The sequence below is a fragment of the Pelobates fuscus genome, chromosome 4 (genome assembly GCF_036172605.1).
Source record: "Pelobates fuscus isolate aPelFus1 chromosome 4, aPelFus1.pri, whole genome shotgun sequence".
Taxonomy (NCBI): Eukaryota; Metazoa; Chordata; class Amphibia; order Anura; family Pelobatidae; genus Pelobates; species Pelobates fuscus.
The window spans coordinates 16,594,068-16,605,643 of NC_086320.1; the positions used below are offsets into that span (position 1 = coordinate 16,594,068).

The following is an 11,576-nucleotide window of genomic DNA, read 5'->3' on the forward strand; positions in this document are numbered from 1 at the left end:
CCCCACGGATAAATTGGGGAACAGACTTTAGACAAATAAATATCATTATAAATTCAGTTTTCAGTTCACTTCAATTTATCATTGAGTGAATAAACCACTCCATTTTCTTTAACCCCTTAAGGTCCAAACTTCTGGAATAAAAGGGAATCATGACATGTCACACATGTCATGTGTCCTTAAGGGGTTAATTGATTTTTGTTATTTGGGAATTGTGAAGAATTGACAAAATACTTTACATGTGAAAGTTTTTTTTTTATTTTTTTATCCAGCTTGACTGATATGCTGTAAATATTGAAATTTCCCTTGTCCATTTGTCACCATCTGTGTTAAATATCATTATAGCCCTTGCATGGCCTGCAGCCACGTTCCAGTGTTGTCAGGGAGCAGGGAATGTGAAATCTTGTAGCATTCAGAATGGTTTATGAAGAGGGCATGTATAATATTCTGTGCATCTCACTGCTTCTTGGTGGATAAAACCATCATAAATGAAAAATGGATGGCTGTGACAGTCATTTCCTGTGAGTCCTGCTCAAGCGATCTGTGTTACAATGTCAAACAGAAGTGTCATCATGCTTTCTAGGTCTGTATCTATTCCTGCATCGATCACAGAAGGTTCCCCACCATATAAGGACTTCCTTTCCTGTGTGCTACGTAGCAGGTGATGCTGTAGTTCAGTCCTCTCCTCACAAGCCTTTTATGTCTATTCAGAAGGAAAATGCTTGATGCAAGCTGTGACTTTTCCTATCATTGTGTCATCTCAGAAAAAAGGTGTCACAACTGCATCATCTGTCTTACGCAGCTTTCATTCCCTGATGCCTTAATAAACAGCTTATGACACAAAACGTGTGCATTGTGTTTTATTTTCTACAACCTCTTCCTTCCTAGTACTACTGCAAGGCATATCGAAGAACGCATTTCTCATTTGAGGAGAAATATTATTGTACAGCTGTTTATCTATTCCTCCTGATCATGAAGTTTTTGGCATTAAAGTCATTTTTCTTACCCAACCAATTACCTCTGTAAAAGTTCTTGATCTACAAAATAATTCAATATCGGTCCATCCATCTATATTTCTGTCTTCATTACTACAAAAATAAAGGAGGTTGTGCCAAAACAAAAATACAGTGCATATTCGGGATGAGGAACAAAACACCCCAGAAGATAAGGAGTTGAACAGTCTTTGTTAGAGGGCTTGGATTTCAATCATCACTTATTTCTTCTTTACCGTACGTAGGTCCTCAACATACTTACAACAAAAAGGTCAAACGAACAGTAAGAGCATTACATTATTAAAAAAATAACAAGATATAAGCAATGGAAACCTACATGTTTGTTTAAAAAGCTAGTACAGTCAGGGATGTATTTACCACAAGGCAAACAAGGCATTTGCCTAGGGCGGCACTTTCAAGGGGGGCACCAAAAAATGCCACCCCAAGCTCCCAGACAAATGCCCTGTTTGCCTCATGTTCTGGGGCTCTCCACCTTACTGTGAGTGAGTGAGTGAGTGAGTGAGTGAGTGAGTGTAGCTGTCAGCGTGTGTCTGTGAGTGAGAATGGGTGTGCCTGTGAGTGTGTGTCAGTGTGTGTATGTCATTTTATGTGTATCTGAGAGTGTGTTCCTGTCAGTGAGTGGGTGTGTCAGTGTGTGTCTGTCAGTGAAAGTGTGTGTTGGTTAAACAGTGTGTGCCAATGACTGTGTATCTGTCTGTGAGTGTATATCAGTGCATGTATCAATGAGGGCATGTGTCTGTCAGTCAAAAAGATGGCCTTGACACGAATTGGGGGGGCAAATTTTGATTTTGGGGGTGCCCGAATTTAGTCGTGCCTAGGGCAGCACAAATCCAAAATACACCACTGAGTACAGTGTGTAGAAAGAAAAGGGAATGTAAAAAAGCATGTCACATGATCGGGATAAGCAATCTCATACATGTGATCATGGAATTGAATTTGGGGAACTGTATTTTTATCAAGTTATAAGTAAAGGAGCAGAAGGAAAATTAGTAAGTATCATAAGAAATAGCATATTAATATATAGAAGCAAAGAGAAAACTGGAAGGCTGTGTTAGAGTGAAAAATAAACAAATCAGAGGAAAACCTTAGAATTAAAAGACACTTTCCAATCTGCCCATTCACCCTGAAAATCTGGCTAGTCACTATGAGACCCTGAGGGTCTGGCTAGTCACCTAAAGAATTTGGATAGTCACTCTGAGACCCTGAGGGTCTGTCAATTCACCTGGAGATTCTGCCCATTCACCTTGAAGTACTGAGAATCAGACCATTGACTCTTAGAATCTTGACATTCACCCTGAGAATAGATAGATAGATAGATAGATAGATTCTCGGATAAGTCACATTAAAACCACCTGCCTAATATCATGTAGGTCCCCCTCTTCCTGCCAAAACTGCTCTGATGCATTGAGGCATAGAGTCCATACGACCTCTGAATATGTCTTGTGGTATCTGGCACTAACACATTAGCAGTAAATCCTTAAAGTTCTGCAGGTGGAGCCTCCGTGGATCTGATTTATTGTCCCAGCACATCTCACAGATTGAGATTTGGGGAATGTTGAGGCCAAAGCAACATCTTCAACTCTTTGTCATTCTCCTCAAACCATTCCTAAACAATTTTTGCAGTGTGCTGAAAGAGGCCTCTGCCATCAGGGAACACCATTTCTATGAAGGGTCTATGTGATCTGCAACAATCTCTAGGTAGGTAAGTTCATGTCAAAGTAACATCCATATGAATACCAGAACTGAATGTTTCACAGCAGAACATTGCCCAGAGAATAAATCTGCCTCCGCTGCCCTGCCTTCTTCCTATCCAGTTGCCATCTTTTCCCCAGGTAAATGATGCACATGCACCCGGCCATCCACCTGATCTAAAAGAAAACATGATTCGTCAGACCAGCAACCTTTTTCCATTGCTCCATGGTCCAGTTCTGTTGCAAATGTCCCCATTGTAGGTGTTTTCAGTGGTAGACATGGGCACTCTGATTGATCTGCAGCTATGCAACCCCATAGACAGCAAACTGTGATGCACTGTGTGTTCTGGAACCTTACTATCATGACCAGCATTACGTTTTTCAGAGATGTGAGCTACAGTAGCCCTGTGTGATTGGACCAAAAGGGTTACCCTCGACTCCCCACTTGCATCAATGACCTTGACACCAGTTCACCAGTTGTCCGTCCTCGTAAAACTTTTGGTAGGCACTAACCACTGCATTTTGGAAACAGTCTACATGATTTGTTGTTTTGGAGATGCTCTGGTCCAATCAACTAGCGATCACTATGTGGCCCTTGTCAAACCCCATTTTCCTGGTTCACTTGCTGAATAATATTTCCCACCTCTTGACAGCTGTCGTTGTAACGCTCTAATCAATGTTATTCACTTCACCTGTCAGTGGTTTTAATGTTGTGGCTGATCAGTGTCGATGGATAGATAAATAATTAGAATTTTTCGGAAACATAGCTAGATAATACTGATATGTATTTACTTACTCACTAACCAAGGAAAAACACACCTTGGGATATGTTGAAGCACTGTAAACATTACATATGGTACAGATGTTTATATCTGACAGGCAGGTAGTGACAGAGAGTTAAGATTTCTGTAGAAAACGAGAAGTGGAAATTTTCAAAACATAATCTGCAATTAAAATGAAATCATGGTTCTACGCTAATTGATTTGCATGTTGGCTCTTGCTGCACAATTTACAATAGGAGCAGATGTGAAGCAGCTCCTGGGTTCCCTCATCCCCCCCAAAATAAAACAACCTCGATGTAGGGTAATTCCTCCTCTTCACCTTCTCACAGAAAATCTGCCTAAGATTGTTAATTGACAGCCTGCTCTGAAATGCTGGAAGGCGTACTCTGTAATTTGCCATTTGTTCTGCAAAAAAAATAAAATAATAAAATCACACAATCCCACTCACATAGCATGCAGAGCTTGGGAATCCAGCAGGGTTCTATCAGTAGAGAGCCTGCAAGAATGCATGAGTCATCGGGAAAATTAGTCAGTGAGTAGGTGTTGGGGAATGGTGACTAAAAAGGGCCAGAACGGCTCTTAGCGGGAGTAAAGAGTTCAGGGCTGAAGAGAAGGGAAAAAAAACAAAAAGACACACAAGCAAAAGAAAAAGAGAAAATGGATAGAAGATTGCAGGGTTTCAAAGAAAGCAGATTTTATTTCATGTTACAAGAGCTGTAATAACTCTGACCACTGCGAAATATTATGTAGAAGATTGCTAGAATGAATGCCTCAGCGATTACTATACACACAATGCATTCCTTATGCAGTAAACATTCTGCAGTCCAGAACGATAATGCAATGGTCAATTGACCTAAAATGAGGTGGACTGATCATATCTTAAGATTAAATAGTTATTGTTTGCTTTAGTTTAGAGCAACAATGCATGCTTGCCAAATCTCATATCTGGGTATTTTAAACGCATTTACATGATACAAGTTGTGCAGTAAATAACGAATTCTTAATGAAAGATCGAAGATAAAATCACAGCACACATCTTGGTACTAAAGGACGTTTGAAAATTGTTGAAGCTGCAGAAGCGTTGTGGCTGCTAAGCACACCGTTCAAGTAGGGGCACAATTTGATTCTGATCTTACCAAATCCAAGTATTTTACTGAAGAAAACCGCACAGGAGACCAAAGCATAGTTCTTGGGGCTAGTCTTCATGCTATATGACTTAGCACATATGATGGGCTAGTCTTCATGCTATATGACTTAGCACATATGATGGGCTAGTCTTCATGCTATATGACTTAGCACATATGATGGGCTAGTCTTCATGCTATATGACTTAGCACATATGATGGGCTAGTCTTCATGCTATATGACTTAGCACATATGATGGGCTAGTCTTCATGCTATATGACTTAGCACATATGATGGTCTAGTCTTCATGCTATATGACTTAGCACATATGATGGGCTAGTCTTCATGCTATATGACTTAGCACATATGATGGGCTAGTCTTCATGCTATATGACTTAGCACATATGATGGGCTAGTCTTCATGCTATATGACTTAGCACATATGATGGGCTAGTCTTCATGCTATATGACTTAGCACATATGATGGGCTAGTCTTCATGCTATATGACTTAGCACATATGATGGGCTAGTCTTCATGCTATATGACTTAGCACATATGATGGTCTAGTCTTCATGCTATATGACTTAGCACATATGATGGGCTAGTCTTCATGCTATATGACTTAGCACATATGATGGGCTAGTCTTCATGCTATATGACTTAGCACATATGATGGGCTAGTCTTCATGCTATATGACTTAGCACATATGATGGGCTAGTCTTCATGCTATATGACTTAGCACATATGATGGGCTAGTCTTCATGCTATATGACTTAGCACATATGATGGGCTAGTCTTCATGCTATATGACTTAGCACATATGATGGGCTAGTCTTCATGCTATATGACTTAGCACATATGATGGGCCAGTCTTCATGCTATATGACTTAGCACATATGATGGGCTAGCCTTCATGCTATATGACTTAGCACATATGATGGTAGCTGTTGCTCTATTTCATGAAATTACTGTCTTTAAAGATAAGGAATACACATTTTAACCCCTTAAGGACACATGACATGTGTGACATGTCATGATTCCCTTTTATTCCAGAAGTTTGGTCCTTAAGGGGTTAAACTAATCAAATCTTATTTCTGGATCACACAATTATTCGTAGATCATTTTCTTTGATTTTACCATAGCCCAGATGCAGACCCAGCAAAAAAATGGTAAAGTGTTCAGTCACAAATATAGGCCAAGTCAGTCAAGTTTAAGAATTGTTTGTAATTAACTAACTTATCCTTTTTTACAATGTTTAGTGAATAAACACCTGCAATGAAGACAAATATGGGTGTGCTCAGCTGTCTGAGACTGAAGCTGGATTGGACATATGGAGACCATGTCTGAGGTTGGTGTACAAGTATCATATCCAAAATAGAGAGTACTAACACTCTAAAAATATATATACCTATAAAAAGATGCTCATAAGTGTTGTGCTTATGAATATGTGCTGGTTTAGCTTGAGTGCGTTAAGAGTGGGAATATCACCCAATTGGACCTTCAATTACTCCTGTAGTCCATTCCATGGAACTTAACCATTTATTTCAAATAAAGGAGTACATTTTTATTCTTGTAGTGTAGTGCTTTCTCTATTACACCTGGATTTATCAGCATAATCCACCACAGACCAGAGGTTGGCAACCTTCGGCACTCCAGATGTTGTGAACTACTTGATGCTTTGACCATTACGTAGGAGTACGGAGAGTTGCCTGCCCCTGAAATAGACTATAATTAATTGGAAATAAGAGAATATAATCTAAAATGTAAAAAAGTTATTCTTAGTCTTATGTCTGCTTAACTAAGTTATATAACTATAAATAAATGACAATTTATAAGTAAAATAGGAGAAATGCGTTGGTAACTACAGCAGGCATTGAATAAAATGTTTTCAAATAAGTACATGATATTAACACTGTAGATAGATGTGTGATTATTGCATTCATGCTCATTTCTTACAGGTCTATATTTTATACATGTATGAAACATGTTTGGCTGTGGGGCCACATCTATGATTAAAACATGTGCTTAACTGGGTATGTAAAAATAGCAGAAAACTGAGAGTTGAATATGTATAAAGTACAGTTATGCTACCTAATGTATTAAAAGCAAGAAATCTAACGGAAGTTCTTGCAAGATTTGATGAATACAAATTGAACTATCACTCATCCTTAATTAAAATTCATGAACAAACGAACAGGTAACATCAATCATTTTATCCGCTCATCTGTTATACTTTTTCAACCACTGTTAAAGGAGTATTGGTACATTGTCCAGCCATGCCCTACTATCATTATCAATGTAAGTCAGAGCTTTAATAATATAACTGCTATGCAGTCTGTGCTCCACTTAATTTGTACTGTCTACACTGAGAGCTAGAAGAAGCCTTAGTTAACTGTAGATTATCTAGGTTACACGCAGAATGTGATGCTGTGCACAGTGTGACGCTTTTACAATCAATATTTCTACCTTCAATCAGTCTTTATTCTTTCTTTGTGAATCCATGACAATTACGTTCACGTAAAACATGAATTTATACTTCCATGGTTTGAAGGTTTCAATTTATAAATAATAACCCAGGTACACACAGACATACTGTAGTGCTGATCTATGATCTATCGTACTAAGATTTTTCATTGCTTTACATTAAAGTATGACAGCTTTCATATTAGAGGATTTAAGTAGCCGTAAGTAAATAAGGTATTTTAAAAAAAGCATTAAAAAAAAAATGCCTCGATGGACAGATGGTTGAAAGGAATAGGACAGACAGATGGATGGATGGACAGACACATGAAGTTCTAGTGCAAGGCCTGTATTGCATGCCACTCAGGACCGCTATGGGGTTAAAAACACGTTTTCATAATTTTAACCACATTTTAACTAATTTTATGATGTTTTTAATTAGAATCTTGTTGAGTAATTGTGGCAAGTTGTGGCAAGTTGTGTCAATGTGGGGCGCTCTCACTGTTCTGAACTGGGATTGAAATGTCACAATGAACTTAAGATAACTTGTATGCCTAGCCGTGCATCTCATTACTCTTTAATTAGGATATTGATTTAACCCCACGTTAGATTAACACATAACCAGGCAGCTAAACGCGAATCAATGTGATTTTATTCACACATTGCATTATTTTTGTTTCTATGTGTGTGTTTGGGGTGGGTGTGCAAAGGCTTTGTCTTTCACTGTTAAAAAAGAGGGTACAAGAAGACCCTTTGGCAGGTTTGGGCAGGGGAAGCTGTAAAAATACGTGGGAGAAGTGTCTCCTTTGCTATGCCTGAATTACGTGTTTTCTCATTTTCAAAGAGAGGGAATTACACATTCTTCCAAAAGCAGTAGTGTTCACAGCCTTCAACGTGTTCGCTGAATCATAGGGAGGGGGGGGCATGGAAGTGTCATCCAAATGCTCATGTTTCCAAGGAGACCAGTCCTTCAGCCAATGAGAAGCACAGTCGTAGTGTGGGCTTGCAGACAACTCACATGCGATGCTGGGTTAAAAAGAGTATAAATACCGCAGTAGGCAAACTATTCTCACAAACTCAGGCACAAACCGATAGAAAGTATTTATTTTACTCTGCTGTGTTTGGGCTGCTTTTTAAGGATTCCGAAGCTGACTCTTGCTCGATAGCTGGGTAGAGATTTCTTGTTGCAGAAAATTTTCAAGTTTGATTCTGACTTCCAGCATCTCACCAGTTCCTTCAGAGCTTCACCGGGGAAAGTCTTACAGCCTATGTCCTGTTCGATATCCCGATTTGTTTTGCATCTTTCTGGATAAAGGCCTCTGAAGACAGGCACAAAAGACATTCTCTACTAAAAGAACTGGACAATTTGCCTTTGGGTGATATCTAACTTTTGCTTTTTCTTCTCTCTTTCCTGGTTTTACTTTAAACTTCACTTATTTTACTGCAAAATCAGATACTGTTCTTTCTCTTATGCTGTATTGATACGTTTCTGATAAGTGCTATTTAAGGAAAGTTAACAACTTATTTGGTGTTAGATAAAAAATGCTCTTAATTTAACAGGGTCTATAGAAGAATCACTAACAGATAGCAACATCTGTTAACCTGTTTGTGCAGGGAATCATTGAAACTGCTAATTTAAACCTAAAATATTCCACTTGACATATATATTGAAAGCTGTTACTTGTAGAATTGGTTAAGAACAGTTTCTGTATTCAGTTTTACAGATTTAACTTAGATTTTGCTTTGTAAGATACATTGATGTCAGTAAATATGGCAGCAGGTGGGATCATGGTGCCAGCTGTACCCGTCCCAGAGAAAACAGTAGCTCTTCAGATTGGAACTTGCAGTCCAGCAGAAATGCTTGACAGAGTCAGAAAAACCCAGGTGTACATCCTTTCAGGAGTTTCCAGACAGGTGGAGAATGAGCTGAAAGGATTTAAAAGGTCAGTACAGAGGCTAAATTATAACATGAATGATCAATCCCATGTAGTTGGAATACAGAGATGGAAACGTTCAATTAAGGCATGTCTAATCAGGTGTCAAGATACTTTAGTAAATTTAGAAAGGTGGGTTAAGAGGGAGATGAATTCATGGAGAGGGGTCTTTACCCGCTTTGAAAAAATGGTTAGTAAGGCAGATCAGAACTTATGTAGGACATGTCGAATTGAAGAACATCACAGGAGATCCTTCCATGAGAAAAGTGATAAGGAAAAGGAGGCAGAGGCATCTCAGATAATTGATCCTTATGCCCCAACCCCACCTAGCCCACCAGCACCCCCAACCCCCCCACCAAGTTGCCACCCACATCACTGGGTTGTAATCTCAGTAGATATTTTATCCCCACCAGAATTTGATGCAAATATGTCAGAGGATCCCAGGGAATTCCTAGTTAACCTTGAGAAATATTTTAAACGCAGTGGCTGGAATGAGAAAATTTGGTTATCCCAAGTAGACAATCATTTGAAAGGTGCTGCTCAGAAGTGGTGGGAATACAGGCAGGAGACAGTGGACAACTGGCATGACTTCAAAGTGGCTTTTCTGCAGTATTGTGAAAGGTTGATAGTTAGAGAGGCCATCAAAAGGGATTTAGATCTTCCTCAAAGACGTTGGGAACCACTAGAACAATTTGTTTGGAAGAAGAGGGCATTGTACCACAGGCTTTATGTTGATGCTAATGAAGAAGAGATGATAAATTACATTATTAGCACTCTTCATCCTGAGATCAGACGTTTCCTAATGCCACCATATCCTAAAACCATGGATCAACTTGTCCAGAGAGGGAAAGAAATACAGTTTGATTTTGAGCAATCTGAAAAACAAACACTGAAGGCAGCCTACTCAGATGAACAAATTAGCACCAAACTGAAGGTCACAGTTACAAAAGACCCTTATGATAGCAATAATAGTTGCACAGAGAAAATGTAAGCAAGGGTATAGAAATGACTGAGAAAGTTAAGAGAAAACTTTGAAGAATGTGAGAATTTGTTGCTTACTAATTTCATTGACAAGCTGAGTTCTCTTGATAACAGAGCTTATGTGAAGAGTGAAACATGGAAGGAAAAATGATTAGAAACTTAAATTAAGTTTTGTGAACTTTAATGCATCATACCTATTTGATTCATGATTGAGATTCCCTAGATAATTTTACTGGGGAAGTGTGGATCTAAATAGAGAAAGGGAGTAGTATATGCAACTTTGACATTCTAATGGTAAAATAAGAGTAGAAAGTGTTAATGGTTCTGTCAAGGTAATAGCAAGTTTGTTTAATAATTTCAATTCTGCTGGTAATGCAGTCTTAATGGGCCTTTTTACAATGGCTGTAGATGTGTTTTCTGAAGTCTGGAATTTACCAGCAGGTGACAGAATCCATACATTCTTTCTGGTTTGTCGGAAAATATGTAATTTCTAAAAATCGAACTAGAGCTAATGTGAAACATAGGACACATTGCCCTACTAAGAACTAAAACATGAATGTTTTCATTTCTTTTTAATTTATCACACACTGCTAATGGACTTCTTTATTCAGTCAGAGAATTGCCACCAGAATCTGGTGAACAAGAATTATATTGGGTGGGAGCTGGTCAAAGTAAGACCACATTCCAGTAATGGAAGCTAGAAACCACTTACAGGTGGTGGAATGTTCTTCAAAAGAGCAGACATCTTCTCACGTTTATGTCTGTTGAGAAGGACTGTGAAGTCTCTTAGCACTTGTGTTCTTTAAGAAAATTCATCATTTGTTCGGTTTTAAGAGCATTTTTATATCAGAGCTGCAAATCTTAGTAATGGTTTAATTTGAATTATATTCATTATACCATGTTTACAGATATGTTCTAATTATGAAATACTCAATTAGTATAATTTATGGTTATTGCATAGTTTATTTTATAATCAGTACATTGTAAATATGTATCTTAAATAAGATGACAATATTTCAGATTTATTAGGAAGCAATAATGTTTTCTAAAAAAAACACCACTTTAAAATATTGATATTATCATGTAATCAGTATTTGCATTTTTGTACATTGTAAGTCAAGGCATTTTTGGAGACTGCTGTGTCAGTAATATAACATTTCCAAATTCCTATGGTATCTACTTTGAAAATGAAAACTGCCAACAGTTTTCCAATATCAATACAAGTGAAAGGAAAAAAAGACACACAAATGTCCCAAAATACCTAGACAATTTTTGTAGCAATATACTTTATAAATTGTAAAATTGTTAGAAATGGTTTGAGGAAGTATTGTATTTCTATATTTGTAAGATGTGAGTATACTATAGCACGTTTACATGATGATATTTTGAAATGTAGGAGGACAAAACAAAATATGTTTAGGTTCATCCAATAATTCATGTCCTACGTCTTCTGATTTCATTCATTGTTCTTGGACACTGATGTTATTATCTGAGAAAAGAGACTTTGTCATTATGATTAGTGGCAGAACTTCAATTCTATTCACTTACCACTAAAGTTGGATACAATGATGCCCACCAACAATGGACTAAA

General features: G+C 37.9%; 1 protein-coding gene across 1 annotated transcript; it reads left to right on the forward strand.

The window, feature by feature from the left end:
* Positions 1-8,168: 8,168 nt before the first annotated feature.
* On the forward strand, positions 8,169-10,844 carry ARC (activity regulated cytoskeleton associated protein). The gene has a single exon (XM_063450247.1). The coding sequence runs from the start codon at positions 8,829-8,831 to the stop codon at positions 9,993-9,995; it is 1,167 nt and encodes a 388-aa protein (XP_063306317.1). The 5' UTR covers positions 8,169-8,828; the 3' UTR covers positions 9,996-10,844.
* Positions 10,845-11,576: the final 732 nt, after the last annotated feature.